This window comes from Setaria viridis, chromosome 5, assembly GCF_005286985.2.
Source record: "Setaria viridis chromosome 5, Setaria_viridis_v4.0, whole genome shotgun sequence".
Lineage (NCBI taxonomy): Eukaryota > Viridiplantae > Streptophyta > Magnoliopsida > Poales > Poaceae > Setaria > Setaria viridis.
This window is the reverse complement of record NC_048267.2, coordinates 3,021,672-3,039,299: the sequence shown is the minus strand read 5'-3', so window position 1 is coordinate 3,039,299 and position 17,628 is coordinate 3,021,672. Positions and strand designations below refer to the sequence as shown.

General features: G+C 42.4%; 2 protein-coding genes, 1 long non-coding RNA gene and 6 other non-coding genes across 12 annotated transcripts; 1 reads left to right on the top strand and 8 right to left on the bottom strand.

Moving 5' to 3' along the window:
• Positions 1 to 6,911, bottom strand: LOC117856117 (uncharacterized). 4 transcript variants are annotated; one of them, XM_072294166.1, is made up of 10 exons: positions 6,165 to 6,909; positions 5,389 to 5,525; positions 5,222 to 5,299; positions 4,798 to 4,887; positions 4,276 to 4,441; positions 3,663 to 3,849; positions 2,567 to 3,405; positions 936 to 1,514; positions 780 to 845; positions 1 to 614 (listed from the first exon to the last, which is right to left on the bottom strand). In XM_072294166.1, the coding sequence occupies exons 1-10, from the start codon at positions 6,720 to 6,722 to the stop codon at positions 495 to 497; spliced, it is 2,820 nt and encodes a 939-aa protein (XP_072150267.1). In that variant the 5' UTR covers positions 6,723 to 6,909; the 3' UTR covers positions 1 to 494. The 4 variants fall into 4 exon arrangements, with proteins under 4 accessions (XP_072150267.1, XP_034594444.1, XP_034594445.1 ...); XM_034738553.2 differs by having other exon boundaries at positions 1 to 845; positions 6,165 to 6,911; XM_034738554.2 differs by having other exon boundaries at positions 1 to 845; positions 5,222 to 5,284.
• Positions 6,912 to 7,133: 222 nt separating this feature from the next.
• On the top strand, positions 7,134 to 11,785 carry LOC117856118 (uncharacterized). The gene is made up of 3 exons (XR_004640614.2): positions 7,134 to 7,586; positions 8,012 to 8,512; positions 8,876 to 11,785. It is a non-coding gene; the product is annotated as an uncharacterized lncRNA (long non-coding RNA).
• LOC117859416 (small nucleolar RNA Z102/R77) lies at positions 10,451 to 10,536 on the bottom strand. Its single transcript, XR_004641207.1, has one exon. It is a non-coding gene; the product is annotated as a small nucleolar RNA Z102/R77 (small nucleolar RNA).
• On the bottom strand, positions 10,651 to 10,748 carry LOC117859414 (small nucleolar RNA Z101). The gene has a single exon (XR_004641205.1). It is a non-coding gene; the product is annotated as a small nucleolar RNA Z101 (small nucleolar RNA).
• LOC117859415 (small nucleolar RNA Z102/R77) lies at positions 11,062 to 11,147 on the bottom strand. Its single transcript, XR_004641206.1, has one exon. It is a non-coding gene; the product is annotated as a small nucleolar RNA Z102/R77 (small nucleolar RNA).
• LOC117859413 (small nucleolar RNA Z101) lies at positions 11,238 to 11,336 on the bottom strand. Its single transcript, XR_004641204.1, has one exon. It is a non-coding gene; the product is annotated as a small nucleolar RNA Z101 (small nucleolar RNA).
• Positions 11,786 to 13,422: 1,637 nt separating the features above from the next.
• On the bottom strand, positions 13,423 to 16,202 carry LOC117854935 (large ribosomal subunit protein eL30). Its single transcript, XM_034737194.2, has 5 exons — positions 16,044 to 16,202; positions 15,741 to 15,846; positions 14,173 to 14,274; positions 13,777 to 13,845; positions 13,423 to 13,677 (listed from the first exon to the last, which is right to left on the bottom strand). The coding sequence occupies exons 1-5, from the start codon at positions 16,062 to 16,064 to the stop codon at positions 13,637 to 13,639; spliced, it is 339 nt and encodes a 112-aa protein (XP_034593085.1). The 5' UTR covers positions 16,065 to 16,202; the 3' UTR covers positions 13,423 to 13,636.
• On the bottom strand, positions 14,901 to 14,994 carry LOC117859375 (small nucleolar RNA Z103). The gene has a single exon (XR_004641173.1). It is a non-coding gene; the product is annotated as a small nucleolar RNA Z103 (small nucleolar RNA).
• On the bottom strand, positions 15,125 to 15,218 carry LOC117859376 (small nucleolar RNA Z103). The gene has a single exon (XR_004641174.1). It is a non-coding gene; the product is annotated as a small nucleolar RNA Z103 (small nucleolar RNA).
• Positions 16,203 to 17,628: the final 1,426 nt, after the last annotated feature.

The following is a 17,628-nucleotide window of genomic DNA, read 5'->3' as shown; positions in this document are numbered from 1 at the left end:
TTATTCATAAATATTAGAATTTTATTGTATAAATTTGATCAAATTTGAGATGTTTTGACTCTCCAGGAAAATTGGAATGAGTTTTGGAATGGAGGGAGTAATACTTCATGCACATTACGAAATTAAGGGAGGAATTTACACAAAAGCATTAAGCTGTTACTCACTATTTTCGCCTATGATGTGATGTGATGTGATGTGATGTGATGTAAGATTACACATAAGCTGAACTTTCTGAAGGTCAGTACTCCTTTCTGCTGCTGTCTTGCTTGGGAGGCCCAATTCTAGTGAGGATAACCGGCCTGGGTGCACGTGGATGTGATCGTGCCAGTGCCACAGCAAGCAAAGTTCTTTTCCTCCAACACAGTGGGCTAGCTTCACGGCGTTAGCGGGCTGGCTAATCAACGGTTCTTTTGTTCTCCCTTTTCAAAATTTGAACTCCGCCTCGCTATCAACCGGCAGCGGAGCCAGCCTTGCGCCCCAGCTGCCGGCGGCGGCTACGTGGCAACGGCCGTCCAGTAGCTGGTCATGCAGGCGCTGGCCGGCGTTCCGATGATCCGCGCCCACTCCCACCCGCCGCACCCCTCCGCGGAGGGCGGCCGCCGCAGCTCCGCCAGCTGCACGGAACGGAACCACACCAGGCACAGGTAAATAGGCAAGCCACGCTCAACTTCCATGGTTTGGTTCATGCAAATTGCAATGGAACGCAATGGCAATTGGCAAGCCATCAGGCGTAGCAGGAGCATGAGCAGCTCGCGTGAGGTTGCTCGCTTAGTGCTTACCCGGCCGTCTCGCAGCTCGAAGACCACCGCGTCCCCCGAGAACGGCACCGGCCGCACGGCCGCCACCTGTTCGCCCAAATGCCACAGCGCCATCAGCACACCAGGCAATGCGGTTTAAATTCCTGGCATGAAACATGCAGCTTAATTCGTGCGAACCTTCCCGTCGCAGCTCCCGCTGAAGCCGCCGTTCGTGTGATGCGCGCCGGGGCCGGCGCCGGCGCCCGGCGTGGCGCAGGTTTGGTCGTCAGCGGCGGCCGGCTCCGACGGCGGGTGCCCGTGGCTGGTCCATCTCCACGTCCGCCCCTCCATGTGCCGCCGGTACGCGTGCCCGTCGGAGCCGACCACGAACAGCTGCGAGCCGTCGAAGCACGGGCCCGGGGCGCCGACGAGGGTCACGTCCCGGTGCGGCGTCCCGTGCTCCACCCACTCCCACCCGTCCTGCGGGCTAAAGTGGTACTCCACCAGGCCCCCGTGCTCGGACACCATGAAGAGGGAGCCGGCCAGGGACAGGGGCGATGGTCGCATGGCCGTCCCTGGGGATCGCGAGAGGATCAGGTGAGGCGATTGGTAGTGCCTATGCCATAGCTCTGTTATCCTGTTGTACTGGTACAGGCGACCGTTGCGGCCTACCACGAAGATGATGTTTCTTCTGAAGACCTCCTGGTCCACTATGAATGCAATCTTGGTGTCAGGAGGGCTGTGGCAGTCCTTCCACTTGAATTTCCGCAAAGCAACCTGCACATTCGTAAACGGACATTAGGCAAGGGGGACTTTTCTACAGAAAATTTTAGTTAGTATGACTGCATTACTGAATATGAGGTAGTGTGTTGGTAAATTGATTTATGTTGAATAGAAATTGTTGAAGAGTAGGAACTAGGGACACAGTTAGTATGAGTGTACGGCAAAGGGTCGTGTTGAAAAATTAATATGATAGTGACTTCACTTCTTTTATCATTGTAATTAAAAGATGAGGGTAAAGGAAAATTAGTTAATGGAGCTAATAAGACAAATATATCATCGGCTCATTCTCTATCCATCCTGTGATTTGTCCCTGTACAATTGTTCTTTTCGGTTACAATTTACTAACGGTGCTATATCACACTTGCTTTTGAATTGTTTGATAAATCATCATGTTTTTATAAGAGAAGTTCAATCTCTCTAGTTCCTATCTGACCCACTGCACCTTTAACTATAAGCAATCTGAGTTGCATGTTTAGACATCTTTTACTGCCTGAATTTGTATTCTTAGCTATTCCATTTTCTGCACATACTAATAGATCATGGAAATAGTGGATGGATGGCAGAATAAAACAAGATCAACTTGTGAATAGAAGGCCCAACTTTCAGAACGAAGTCAATGATATATTTATGATTTTCTATGTTGTGTCTTCCTTGAAAAATTAAAGGCTAGTACTTACCAGAGTACTTTTATATGATGTTTTGAGTTCTTTGTTTCTGTTCTCTATTTGAGAAATCCTGCCTGCGGATTCTCTAGTGTACTACAGATTACTGGGTGACATGCATGCATATCATTACCATGAATCCTGCATTAAATTTTCTTCATTGTTTCCAAGTTGCTCACTGCTAGGCTACAGAGAACTATCTGTTTTTCTAAAGAAAAAGAAATATGTTTTGTGGAGCAAATAGGGAACTAATACTATTTAGCCATTATGTTTTTAAATTTTAAATCTTCAGCTATTTCCACTGTTCTAGTGAAAATGTTAAATATGAGCTTTTCATCTAACAAGGCTATCATGACTCAAATTAAATTCTGTTTGAACTTCTACCATGAACTGTAGCAGCCTGCCGCGCTTGTTAACAAAGAAGAGTGCATCATCTGTCGTCATTCTGCGCAATAGACCAGGGATGCCATCCCATGGAGACCCACTTGCAACGTGTCTTCCCTTCTTCATTGCTGTGCAGTTAATCCACAATAGTTCATCTCCATTTCTTTCTCTGATATGTAAGTTCCCATGCACGTCGACAAGATACAAGCTGCCATTGTAGCTTCCCAGCGTACCTTTCATGGCTGTAGTGTGCTCATGTCTTAACCACAACCAAATGCCATTGCTGTTTAGATATTCAAAAGTCAAGCCATTGTCAGTTATAAGAAAAAGTGATCTGTCTGCATGCATGACTCGCATGTGGAAATTAAGATCAATGCTTCTTGATAGAAAGTTGTATGGTTCAATTTCATCACTCTGGTGGCTGTTAATATGTAAGTAGTGCTGCTTCTCTTCTACTTTGCGCCTCCTGGAAGGTTGGGTATTGCTCAAGTCATTTGGTTCAGTGTCTGTGGCTATACTCTTTGCTCCAGTAATACAATTGGTCGGACCATGCTCTTCGATGCAGTATTCTGCATTCCAACCTTCTGTTTCTGGTGCATCTAGGATGGACCACTCATACTTGTTTGATAGTTTTTTTCTTACTGTACTTTGTGGAATTGGACCAAAATCAGCACCTCCAATCCCAGGAAAATGCAGCTCCCCAAGCCTACCATCATCTAGTGGGAATATCATTCTGCCAACTTGAACCTGTACACCTCGAGCGTTTCTTGCAACCTTTGCATGCTCAGGGTACATGTGATTTAACCATTGTCCTCTTATCTTATTGCTTTGAGCCCCACCTATTCCAAAGATAAACTATGTCAATATAGTGCTATGCAAGAATTTTTAATCCAGTTTGATTGGTTTGTTTTGGATATACTAATGTTTCAAGCTGAATAAGCTTGAATCTGTGTGCCTTTCTTCTTAGTGAAAAATAATTACCTAGTTCCTCCTAGACCCTTGGTGTTCTTGAAACATTAATACTATCATTTTAATTTGTTTATTTGACTTGAATGACATTTGACACAAATAAATGAACGTCTTCAATGAGTAGTACCTGTATATTTTGGAACCTGATACTCAAATATTTTTCCTGTGGTTGTTGTAAAAAACAAAGAAGTTGCGTCATTGAGTTCATCCTGCTGAACTTCTGCAACTGAACTGAGTCTGTGACCCATAGGAGCTCCATGTTTATCCCACTTCCACTTCCTTCTATGCAAGCGTCGCTCCACTAAAAGGCCATCCTGCCAATCTATAACTATCTTTAACAAATAGAAGTGGAAAAACTTGTTGTTGCAACAGAAAAGGAGGCATTAGCTATGACTCTATCATTCCAGAATTCGTTTCATTCTTCCTTTTGCATATTTGTAATTAATTTTATGGAGCTTAAATCATTATCAATGTTCAATTGCCTAGTAGATAGTAATGTTCATACTGGCGAGGCACCATACTTTCACTGTTCTGCTATTGGATATCCAACTAAGGATATGCAGCTCTTTTCCTTTTTAGTGACTTAGCTTCATAAATCATCTGCCTGGAACTCATAATATACATGGATTAGAGAATTTTCTTTTGTGGTCAGTTTATATTGTGGGTGAGCTCTCAAGCTCTCAAATATATCGCATCTATGTTATCTGGGATTCACTATGATAAAACAAATTATAACATACCTTGGATATCAGGAAAAGGGACACTGAGTTAGACCCTAACAAACCATGCAAAGCACAGCCAGCTGATGAACTTAATGAAATACTTCCTGCCAGTTCTTCACTCCATATGTGTTTTTTCCATGATGGCTTTGTTCCTTTGTCAAACTCGTACAGGTCTCCAGTGGAACTGCACTGCATTATCAAATCTTAACATTGGACCAACAATTTGAACAAATATACCTTGCAGGTTATGGAAAAGAGACTCTTGACAACCATGCCACTTATTATTGGATAAATAACTTTAGTGAGTACAGTTTGAACGTGTCTAAGATGTTTATCATTTGTACTGTTTAGGCTATCAGGGTCTTCTAGTTTTATAATGCACCCACAGATGAAGGGATGAAAAATATGCTAACTAGAAGTGCTTCAGCCTTTGATCAGGACAGGAACTGGGCAAAGTTGGACGTTCTAGAACTGTATTCTTTCTAAAGTAGACTGAAAAGGCACTTCCCCTTGCTCCTAAAGATCACATGTTTAGCATACCTTACTGTGAACAAAGTCCCTGGTCGCAAATTTCCAGCATCAGATATGTATGATACATCTCCTCCTGGAGGACGCCCATGAAAGTTCCACCTGTGCATTAGTAATGTGTTTAGTAGGTCATGAACTCATGATAGTGATGCGTAGCAATGAGGAAAATGTAGATCTTTTTATTCCATAATTAGATTTAATAGGAACAGCAACTAACAACATTTCACTCTAGGAAATAAGCACACGGTGTGTATTTCAGACGTCTAAATGTTATACTGGTGTTTCCTTAGTCAGTAACGAGTATAAATGGATGTCATTACCATTTATTATACCTCATCATTCATATGATTTTTCATGAATTTTGAGCTAGATGCTACAGTCATGCTAAGAGGATGAGTTTTCAGTAATACAGCAATAAAGGCTTACAGCTTCATACCTTAGAGGCTGAATTTCTGTGACCTCAAGTAGGGACCCATTCATGATAGATAGGTAAAGCTTCCTGATCAAGAAGCATCTGTCAGTCAATGCATATTAGCTGATTAAAATTAACTAGATAATGAAGCACAACTGTACTTAGAAGGAAGTAGTATGGTAGATACTCACCTTCCATCATTGGATACAATCCCGTTTCTTATACGCATAGTTTGACTTTGTGTTTTTAATCCAAGATTCGTGAAATGCTGGTCAGAGTTGAATGCCATCTCTGTCCAGATAGGCTGGGCATGCTCATTTAGCTGTAGCTGAAAAATGTAGAAATACTAGAGTTAAATTGCAATTAAATGAATTGATCTTGGCAATCAATTTCTCTTGGATGTGTTCATTTTACTGACTAATATTTCTAAATTTATATCACATCTCCATCTCATAATTTGATATTTCAGAAATGCAAATAGCATGACTTCAAATTTAAAAGAAAAAAAAGAATACTCCGAACATCTTTTCAGTTTACTTGGTGGTCAATCATGTTTTTTGTGACATTACGAGGGCTGTACGACCCTAATCTGGACATTTTCTGCTCCTCTTCTACTTTCATTATTTTTTATTGTGCTCTTAACTCTCCGATACTTTTGCTCATGTACAACTCCTGTAATATTTTATCTGCTATTGATGACTACAGCTGCTCCTCTTTTGTCAGTATCTCAAGTTTTGAGTACATGTATGCACTAAGGACACTCCAGAAAGATAATCAAAGTGGACTGGGATGATTTTTTAAAAAAATAAAAGGTAATGAACCACTGTTCTATAATAACTAGAACACTTCAAGAGAAAGTTTCAAGGATGACCCGTATGACATAGTAATAGCAGTGGTAAGCTAACTAGAATCCTGAGTTTGAATAAGCTGGAACTGTTTCTTTCTTAGATCATGGGGATCAACTTACCTGGTAAAGGATTCCTGCCTCTGACAGAGCAAGAATAGTTGTATTCACAATGAAAGTTGCTGTGGCATAGCCAGCTGAAGTAGGGAGTTCGTGAGGAGCAATCACCCACATCACCCCATTCCAGAACCTCTCGTAGATCGATCCACTTTGGCCTGTCACCCATACTGATGATTCCGACATTCTTGTCAAGGAAATTCTTTTCCTTATGGGCAGGACTGGGTCATTTCTGTCTTCTTCATCTTCTCCATCAAGCCTTGCATCTTCCTCCTCTTGACTATGAACAGGAGAGCCAGTTTTCCTTGCGATTGATCCTACCTTTGTGCAGGTACCATTGATACAAGACATCAAGTTGAACGGCATGCTTATTTCGACCCAGGTATTACTCTGTTCCTGGTACTCCCAGAACTTGTTTGTCTTCTGCCTGAACCTTGCTTCTTGCCTTGGCCTGGGATGTGGAGTGCACCATGAATGAGCAGAAACAATGGACTCCAGGAGAACACAAGCTGCAAAACATGTAAACCACGAGATGGATCTGCAAGATGGACCATCCATGGCCATCTGATAGATCTTTATCCTTGACACCGATGCATGCCAGCACCCAAGGTTTCCTCTATGGCTGAGCAGTCATCAGAGACGAAGCCTTGGAAGCTGGAAGCTAAGATATCACGGCCTTCTCTCTGGGAGAATGATATGTGGGAACTTGGAAGGACCCCCGTACTTGACTGTCCTGCAGCTTAAAATAGGCAGCTGCAAACACAAATAAACATTTCAGTGTGGGTATCGATATGTATCTCGGTGTAAGCCATCAACCGTCATTTGATGAAGCCCATAAAGTCCTTTGGATGGTGCTGCGGTGGTTTGCTTTCCTTTTCAATTGCTTTTCGTCTACAACTTTCTCACCCATCCTTGTTAATCTTTCTCCAAATTAATGATATATTTTTTAAGCAGATAGTAGTTATACCTTCACACCTCCCACACGTTTCAGCACCGTTTGAAACGATGCTGATCTTTTACTGAATAACTTTTATGCGTGCCTATATGGTAGGGGAGAAAAGTCATGGGAATCTTGGATATTTTTATTAGTGGAATCTGATGTTATATTCATTGGGTGGAATAAAGTAAAGTTATGTCTTTACATATAGTTTGCAATAGTCGTTTTCTCGCTCTATTCCTGAAGGTGATGGTTGCTTAAGAGTTCAAATGTCCATACGCAAGTTGCCAACGCTAACCAACCACTGATGACCCCATGACTGCAGGACACGGAGAAGAACAGGTGAAAGGACCTCCATTGCTGATATCAGACTGCAGAAAATTTTTCATGCTGTTTTGTCATCGCGTGGCGAATGGAATATCAGGTCTTGCTGATTGATCTCCCAAAGTCAGCTGAAACCTACAGCCGTCGGCGTGGGGCTAACTGCAAAGGTGAGTTCTGCTCTGCGTCACCATTGACCTGCCGTTTGAATTACCAGGAATACCTCCTCCTTCCATTATTGGTGGCAAAGGTAATTAGTTTATTCGTTAGAAGTAATCGGGTAATCAATTAGCCTCGATCGACATCTTGTATTTGTCTAGTGATTTGTGCAGAATAGCACCAGTGACCTCCTCTTCCCTGAAACCTTATTTTAAAAGGACAGTTGAGTCACGATCTTCTAGTTGTTAATCTGCAATTGCCCTGCCACATGCCCCCTTGCATGTTACTGCTAGCACTGCTAGGGACACATCAATCAACACTAGTAGTGTCTCCAAAAACTGGCCACTGGCTACCAGTTGTATTGGAAGGCTATAGCCTCCCTGTTCTGAGCTTTAAGCTGAGCTGCTCCGTTTATTTACTATGATCTTTGTTGCAGACACTGGGCTGTCATTTTCGTTTGGCCTGATCTGTGATTTCCGTAGAACCGTGACCACCTGTACCGAATCGCTTTGATATCGGTGGAAGGAGAACCCTTGTGAAGGCAGGCAGGGAAAATGGGAAAAAGGCGTGGCCTTGCGTGCATGCCACGGCGTCTCTCAAGCCGCGAGTCATTTTTGGTGCACCGTCATGTCATCGAGAAGCAGGCGTATAGGGATGGTATGGCATAGCATGTTAGCATGGCATCTGCTTGGATTTTCTTATCATTTTTTATTCACATATATAGCTGGGCCTCTCATATTTGAAAGCTTCTAAAGAAAGGTTAAGGTTAAATGAGTTTTTGCTTGTTCGTTAGCATGATGGGATCTTGTGATGCGAGGGGTTCCTTTCATGGAATTGTCCCTGCAGCGCAGCGGCAGGTCACGAGGAGCTCGGCAAGCTGCCCATTTTCATGAACCGAGAGAGCGGTAGCTTCCACTGATCAGCTGCTACAATTCTGGTATGTGGCCATAGCTTTTATTTTGGGACCCTATTCATCTCTAAGTGGAAATTCCGTGGCTCTATCTCCATCACTCAAATTTTATGCTCGGCCAGTGGTTTTTCTTTGTATGCCCTTTTTTGAACCCAACAAAAATAAACGAATCTCGTAGGGAATCGGAGTGAAACCAATTTGATAGATAGGCGAAACCAGAAAAATAGATAAATAGCAGGGCCATTTTTATATTTGATATGAAGTGTTCTGAAAGACTGAAACGAGGTCCAGATGGATAAGTAGCAAAGGATCTTAGAGGAGATGGTAATTAGTTGCCTGAAAGTAACTGGTCCAGTGCATTCAGAGTAACCATACCCATACCTCATACAGATACGTAGCCTGCTGGCTGGAACATTGACGGACTTGACGATTGACTCAAGTAATTACGCCATGTCACCGTCTTTTTCACGGGATCCTGGTTGCAGCCGTGCCTCACCCAACGGTGGGTGTACGCCCACGTGTAAGATCCCTGTCGATTGGCCGAACGAGACCAGCCAGTCCACGAGGATGCTTGCTGCCAGAGGCCACTGACGCCAGCGGATGGAATCTCTGCTCCTGGCCTGAGAATCCCGAGGAATCTTAATCACTTGGTAACAAGATTCCCCCCCCTCCCATTGATGGCGTTTAAGATCTAACCAGAGCAGCGTCCCCTCTTATAATTGCAGGTTGTTGTACCCGATCCCATGATAGAACGGGGGCACCTAAAACATGGGCATCTCCTGTCTCCAAGATGCCCAATTCCAACTTAATACACTGTTTCTTTTCTTTTTCAGTTTCTGTTGAGATTCTATGTGGTATGATTAGTTCTTTGTGGAGAGGTTATGAAAGTGTGCTGCATATACATGGGCCTGTTCGCTTCAGCTTATTCAGCCGGCTTATCAGCCCCTCTCCTAACAAATTAACCGTTTCAGCTTTTCAGCCGGCTTATAAGCTGAAGCGAACATGCCAACAGTCTGGAACACATATATGCTGGGTGCCTCTTCAAGTCTTTGATTTCACGAGGAAAACGCAGTGACATGAGGTGAAGGCAACTTGTGCAAACAAAGCCACCTGCTTTCCCCCGTAGATAAGATAAGATGGTGACCCAGACAGGCAGTGACCCTTGTTACACAATTGACAATACACAGGGGAAAAGGACAGCGGGTTAGATAAGATACTCTTTTGCAGGCAATTATCAGATCCCTTATAGAGAAGCCATCGGATGGAAAACAATGCGTCTTTTTGAGACGTTACTAACGGGTGTTTGGTTCCTCCCCTAAATTTTAACCACTGTCACACTAGTAACGGGTGTTTGGTTCCTCCCCTAAATTTTAACCACTGTCACATCGAAAACCACTGTGACATCGAATATTTAGATACTAATTAGAAGTATTAAATATAGATTATTTTCAAAACCATAAGGTTAAACCGAAGAATCTATTAAACCTAATTAGTCCATGATTTCACATTATGTTTCACAATATGTTACTACGATAACCATTTGATTATTAAGACTTAATAGATTAGTCTCAATGTTTAACCTCCATCTGTGCTAGTAGTTTTATAATTAATTTTATAATTAACTCATTTAGTTCTCCTAATTCGTATGTGACACGGACTAAGCTCTTGTTTAGTTCACCCGCAACTCCCAACTTTATCACTATGCAAAAAGAAAAATTCTCCATCACATTAAACTTGTGGAACATGCGGAACATGAGTACTAAATGTAGACGAAACTAAAAACTAATTGCACAGTTTTATTGTACTTTTGGACAACAATTTACAAATACAAACAAAACACTACAATGCTGTAACAGTAATTTCACACCTCCAAACAACTTTATCAACTGAACAAGGTCTAAACTTTAGCTCCAGCAACCAAACGCCCACCAAGCATTGTCAAATCCACAGCTGATAATTTTGGTGAGATGATCAGATAGAGCTAATACAGGTTGAGCCATCATGGCGGTCAATCAAACCAATAGGGAAACAATTTCGTCATCATACCATCTCTCACCAGCATTCAAACATATTCCAAATCAAGCAATTTATTTTGAAAATGTTGGAGATAGAAAAGTAAAACAGAATGAAAAATTTTGAAAACAAAAACAAAACATTGTCACTTGATGATGCATCAGATCTCCAAGGTGAAAAAGGGTGTGACATCACAGAGAAGCCTCAGATGCAAATTACCCATTAAAAGTTGACTCCTCATCTGCATCCTGACATTTAGTATGAAATTTCACGTATTTTGAATCGCAGATCGCAAAGCAAGCATATTCCGAACCCAGATTTGGAAGCCCTACTAACAAACCAGTATTGCTATCTCCGCCCATCACACACAAGCACGGAACAATGAATGTTAGCCTATCAATGTGTATGCTGTAATAAAATCATTGCAGATTTCGAGCTCAGTTACATCAACCGTTGTAATCGCTCATTTTTTAGCTGCTACCCAAAGCTAGCGAAACAGTTTTGATGTATAGTTACAAATCCTTCTAAAAAACGAACATTCACTTGGAGAAATAGGCCACGGGAGATGATCAGATAGAGCTAATACAGTTTGAGCCATCATTGCGGCCAATCAAACCAATAGGGAAACAATTTCGTCATCATTTCATCTCCCTCCCAAGAAACAAGATATTTCAAAGAGATTAGCGATGTCGATTAAATCGAGAAGTTGCCATATGCTCAAAGGATTGGATGGAGACGGAGGGTGCATCAGATCTCCAAGGTGAAAAAGGGTGTAACATCACAGAGATGCCTCAGATGCAAATTACCCATTAAACTGGTGACTCCTCATCTGCACCCACCCAACAACAGCCTCGAAATCCCTCCGAGCAGCAACAAGAACGGCAAACAAAAAAGAATAACCGAAGGAATAAAAAAAAGATTCAGCGGCATCAATGTGGCGAAAAGGGCAAACAGCAGAGGCAGCGGCTGCGACGCGAAGACAAATCGAACAGCAAAACCGCAAAATCTCGAACCTTAACCCAACAACTCCGATCCAGGTCGAGCGGGGCGGCGGAGAGACGGCGACGAGATATCAGAAACGGGGCGCCCGGGCCTTATATAAAGCAGAGACAAGAGGCAGCGGCGGTCTAGGGTTTTCGTTCCGGCGCGGTGTCCCCAATCGAACGGTTCGTGATGCGCACGGACGGCCTGGATCGGCGCGTGCCAAGTGGGCTTTCTCGCACGAAGCTATCTTGACGGGCCGGTTGGCCTGTCACGGCCTGGAGTACCCTAGGAGAGCCCAATGCATTTCCGGCTTTTTGCTTCGGTTTTTTTTTATTAGTGTGATGTACTGCTGTATTCTGGGATTTCTGGGCGAAAGCTGAGACTATATTATCTCAAAAAAGAATATGAGACTTGGGATACTACTGGCTCTCGAAATATGGACATCATGCCATATGCTCGCTGTGAGTCGAGTACTGAATGCTGAGCACCAAGCCTTCTCGCAGACCATCCCTGACTGCTAATGCTACCGCACATGCGAGATCTCAAATGGCATCCTTTAGTACTGCTCCCGAATCTATCACTGTGGACAGGGCAGGATAGCCGTCTCCATGGGAATGAACGATGGAGCCCCCAATGTTGGAGCACGCAATGTTGCGAAGATAATTGGAAATTTGTTTACGATCCATGAGAAGTCAGGAAAAAAGGTTGCACGCTGCTCTCTCTGCAGTGGCGACAGCCAACACCATGCCGCTATGTCCTCTCAAAGGCACGTGCCACTATGTCCTCCATGGCCGTGTGCCCCAGCTTCATACGCGAAAATTATTAAGCCAACTTTGATCATTCCAGGAAATAGCGTTCACCCAGAGCTTCAGTATGAATGTCCAACCTTTCTTGAACGGTTCGTTTCTGGCGTCGTAAATATTAGACTTTATTGACCAATTGTCCCGAGCCACGGTTGTATGTACTTAGACTTCCAAAACAAATAAGGCAAACATCCGCAGAGAGCAAATTTGAGATAGAAAGTGATTAGCATATACCAAGGCAAAAGTGAGACACTAAGGTGAATGCAGACCCACACAGCTCCTCAGCATGCAGGTTGAACCCAAGGAATAAGGTTATGCTTGGATCTTATACAGATTATAGAAACCAGCTAAAAAAAATCCTGCTATGTCCCTCCATCCTATTAGTCTGAGATTATAGATACAATTAACCCTTCAATCACCTTATAATCCAGCAATCCAAACAGGCCAGCTGTTTATATCCATGATACTTATGATCCGTATGTCCAAAGAGGGAAAGATGGTGAATTGGATCTTCTCGTCCCCAAGGAAGGTATAAAAGTAGCTGAACATGCCATTCACTAAAGTAGGTACCCTAAGTAGGTGAAAGCATGCCACTAATCCTAGCTCAAAGGCTTACAGAAGTGACACATCTCGTGAGTTCATGGTTGCATAGCTGACCATGCGTGCCTGGCGAAATTGAAGTTTCGACAGGCGTCCACAAGCTTCAAATGATCAGAAGCGCTTGCACTTGCCGCCGGTAGGTGCCAACGTGACAGTGGAGAAGGCAACAGTGAGGCATGCATTGAGCACATAGATGCCAAGGACCACTTCTGTCCACGCGTGGCAAGAAACAAGGCAATTGACATTTTTATGGTTTTTCCAAGTCAAATTACAATCCAATATCGCAAGCTTGGGTATTGTGAACGAGGACTAAACACACCACAACGATATGGTAAAACCAAACTATCAAAGGATAGTCTACTAGACATGAAAGACAAACGTCTACAAGCTAAGTAGCTAACCAAACACCAGCACGACCGCATAAGGGTTGAACTCGCTTGGGATCCTGTCAAAGAAGCCAAGCAAAACAATCGCACACAATTGAAGGAAGGTGACGCATAATCATCACGAAATTGATCATATCGGAGCAACAAAAACTGAACTCAGATCTGTGCCGACCATAGGCCAAACTTCCGTTGCAAGTGTCAGTTCCAGGGACAAAATTTTCAATCCAAGACAATGTTCCCAAGAACTCAGTTTACTGGCAGGTAAATGCCGTTTAACACAATTTAAGATGAAAGAACAAGTCCAGCAAGATCCACTACTACACTAGAACAGACGGATGCAGAGAAGGGGTACAGATGCCGCTTCCTTACTGGTCACCAGGTGTAGTCTTGATGATATCAGAATCACCTGAGAATAAACAAAATGACGTACAACATAATTACAAACTCTGGTGTATCCAAACATGTTATTGGAATCATTTTCAGAAATGCAACAAGAGTAAGTTACCTGGATCAATAATGCTGAGACAGCACACACGGAAGTATTTACCACAGGCCGTACCCAGGTCAACATTGTCTGGTACAAGGAAACACAACTACACTCAGAACAGTGTCATAAAAACAGTGAGAGCTCACAAGAACCACAATCCTATTTCAATCAAAAGTCCAACACTAGCTACTGAGTACCGAACTTGTAATTATGGAGCCTAGCAAAGACTAGTCATTACAGAAAAAAGTAAATAGTAGTTGCTTTTCTGCAATTAGCTAGGCTACAATGGCAATCACAATCAAAGTGACAATGTAGAATACGTAACTGTTGATTAATCAACACTAGACTAGATCATAGAAATAAACCAACAATCATGCAACATCAATAAAACAAAACTCAGGTTTGCAAACTTACTTCCATGGAAGTGGTGAACAGTGACCTTAGCCAGCATAGCATAGTACTCAATTTCAGACTTCCTTAAGGGAGGGCAGTTGTTAGCAATGATCACCAGCTTCGCTGTAATCAATAGACAAGTAGGCATGTTAAACAAATTAAGGAAACAGGAAATGGAGTCAGTGGAACGGTTATGATTCTGTTTCTACAAGCAGAGAGACAGAGTACAGTACAAATTTATACATCCTCACATACTTCAAAAAATAAGAAAGATGTGCCATGGGAAAAGCTTAGACCAAAAAAAAGAGTTGAGCAGGTAAGACCATCAAGAAGACTGGTTAAACAAGATAATTCCTAAACAATTATACTCAACATTAACACTATTCACATACAGATCAATACTATAAACTAAGGTAAAGAATGGACAGACAGGATATCCCCACTTGAGCATTACCCGTGATATCAATCACGGGTACAGTATGCACAACACGGGGAGACTCAATATGGCGTTGACTCATACGCAATGGCCATATCAATTCATCCATTGGTAATCAGTTCTCAACGCTAAACTAGATAAGCAATCAGATCTTTTTGAAAATAAAAGTGAAGAATGCTGTGTTAATCCAAACAAAGAGTAATGAACATCTGAAGTGAGCTATGAGCAAATAGATTAAATAGTAAATATAATAAGCACAATTAGGAACGATAATTTACTTCAAAGAATCCAAAAACAAGAACATAAAAAAGCAGAGGATCAGAGTTCTGGCTTGGTTCTCAAAAGAGAAATTATAGCGCTCAGTATGTTCATTGTCGATCATCTGGGGAAAGGGTCATCATATCCTCCAAGGTATGCAACACAATCAAGAGAGCTCTTACACAACACCAAAAGCATAAACTCTGACAAGGAAAAAGGGAAAGGCAGTATATGACATTCGCTACAGGTCAAACAAGAAAATACAATGCCGTATAAACTAAGGATCAGAATTCTGGCTTGGTTCTCCGAAGAGAAGTTATAGAGCACAGTATGTTCACTGTCGATCATCTGGGGAAAGGATCATCATATCCTCCATTCATATAACGTTAAATCATAGGAGAAAACATCATTTTAGATAACATGTCCAAAAATACGTTGTCCAGAGAATAATTTTGCGGTAGTCCATGGAGCCATGAGGTTGTGGTGGCTGTGTCATGGATTCAATACCCTATTCTCCTTCTCTCAAAGCCGTATTCACATATTGACATGTAAAAGTTAAATTAAGTAGGAATGAGAAAATGTATGACTACCACTACATATTGGTATAAGCCACCAGCAGCTAATTAATCATGACCCACAGCAGGAAGTCACTATCAACAAAGAGCGGCAGTGTGGCTAATTCATATGGCATCTACTCATACACAGTGGCCATGAGATCCACCGGTAATCAGTTTCTACGATGCGCGGCAACAAATTACTACATAGACCTAACCATCAGCATGGATTCGCCTTCACAAAGAATTAAACTACGACATAGCAACATAGTTCCGCATACAAACTAATGATGGTAGCAAGGGTACGCATCAGGTAGGAAGGCGAGGGAGAGTTTTCTTACACTTGGAGTTCCTGAGAGTCCTGAGGACGGTCTTGTAGCCGAGCGTGTACTTGCCGCTCTTCATAACAAGCTGCAGCTTGTTGTTGATGTTGTCCGTGGACTTCTTCTGCGCAGACATCACCACCACAACATCAGACAACGAAGAATTAGTGCCCAGAGCAGCAAACGGAAAGCCCAGAAACGCGATCCAAGCGGAATGCACCAGGATCTCATGCTTCCGTGCGAGAAACCGCGACAGACCAACGGGAGGATGTGATAGACGTCGGGCGTGAGATAGGAGAGCGAAAAGGAATGAGTCCTTACCGACTTCTTTGTGGCCACCATGGTTGCGCCCCGAGGAGGAGTGACGGCGGCGAAGCCTGCTAGGGTTTGCGCGGCGGCGGCGGCTCCTTCTCGGGGATGACTGCGAGGTAGAAGGGTGGGGAAGCTAGGGTTTGGTCCTTATATAGACTCGGGGAACCAAGGGTTTGCCCGCCGTGGGCTTTCTAGGATGGGCTTACGAATTCTTTGGGCCCAGCTGCAGAATTAGGTTTAGGCACCACTTTTTTGTGTTGCTCTTTTTCTCCTCCGACAGGGAAAAAATTGCGAACACGTCCACCTGAAGTATAAATACATGGGTTCATGCAGAGCTTAAAATAAATTCTGACCGCTTCTTTGGACCCAAACGACCAAAAAAAAAAAGATCTGCACTCTCCTCCGGTGGCAAATCCTCTCTTTATGGATTTTCTATACGTCATATCGACATGTTACATCCACATAGTGATGTGTAGTCAAGTGTTCCATGTAAGTGATAAAAAAATGTGCTCCATGTAAATCGTTGGGATGTAAAAGATATGCTAGAATGATTTTATTTACAAAGTACTGCATCAAGAGTGACCGAGTTACAATGGATCGTGGATTCCTGGCCACTATGTTTTCTTCACAATCTAATTTAGATATTATTCTTTTTTTCAAAAACAAGTATTTTTAGCCTGGATCTTACTATGCTCAATTTAAACTTGCTAGGCTAAATTTTTAGTCCCTTTCACCACCCGTAGTTGCATCCCATCAGGTGTGCCATTACAATTCTCCCTCTAGATCCACGTAAAACACCCTCTATCATTTAACCTTGGATGAGACACTTGAGTTCATATCATAGTGGATCTATTGATATTATATCCAATAAGAAACTTAAAAGACTTTACAATGAGGTTAGACCTGTGGTATATACATACTTAGAGCGCATGTTTAAAACTTAAAGTGACTTTTGAAAGGTATTTGTAATTTTATAAAAAAGAAAAGAAAACACAAAATTTGAGGGACCTCTAATCATACTTTGTACTGTCATGTACGATGATCATAAGTATATGTGCACAACCTCTAATTTCTTTGACCTATAAAATGATCTTAAGTCCATCTTCCGTTCTATCTCTTTTTCTGTCTAGCATACGCGACATCATAAAACAAAATCGGCATCGTGACAAGGCATATGCATAGGATGATTATGTACGAATATTTTGCTCTCATAAAGCTTTTATTGCTCACTATCTATACTACACTTCACCATCCTGAAGATCTTTGTACATCCATCAATGATAACGGAGCTCACGAAGAGGGAAGATAGAGCAAATGCTTTGGGATATTCATCCGACTTCAACAAAGGCGGTAGATACGGGCGGTAAGATGCAAGAGGTATACATGCATCGAAATGACTCTAATTCTGAAGTGATGCCCATCGTATATACTATTCTCTTTACGTTGTTATAGGTTTGTGGATAATAAATTTAGTCATTGTGCAAAGCAAAGACTCGTATAAATTACATAACTGCAGAAACCTGGAAGAAGTGCACCTATCTAGCTTTTATTGAAAGTTGTCGCAGCCATAGTATAATCCATTAATTCTTCACTA

Bases quoted from the DNA above. Each gene is read 5' to 3' on its own strand.
- LOC117856117 (XM_034738553.2), bottom strand. From the start codon at position 6,722: ATGGCCATGGATGGTCCATCTTGCAGATCCATCTCGTGGTTTACATGT. The intron at 5,526-6,164 runs GTAAGTTGATCC...TACATTTTTCAG, and splicing joins AGGCAGGAATCCTTTACCAG to CTACAGCTAAATGAGCATGC. The intron at 1,515-2,566 runs GTAGAAGTTCAA...ACGAATGTGCAG, and splicing joins GCAGGCTGCTACAGTTCATG to GTTGCTTTGCGGAAATTCAA.
- LOC117854935 (XM_034737194.2), bottom strand. From the start codon at position 16,064: ATGGTGGCCACAAAGAAGTCG. The intron at 14,275-15,740 runs GTAAGAAAACTC...TATTGATTACAG, and splicing joins GACTCTCAGGAACTCCAAGT to CGAAGCTGGTGATCATTGCT. The intron at 13,846-14,172 runs GTAAGTTTGCAA...TCCTTGTACCAG, and splicing joins TGTTCACCACTTCCATGGAA to ACAATGTTGACCTGGGTACG.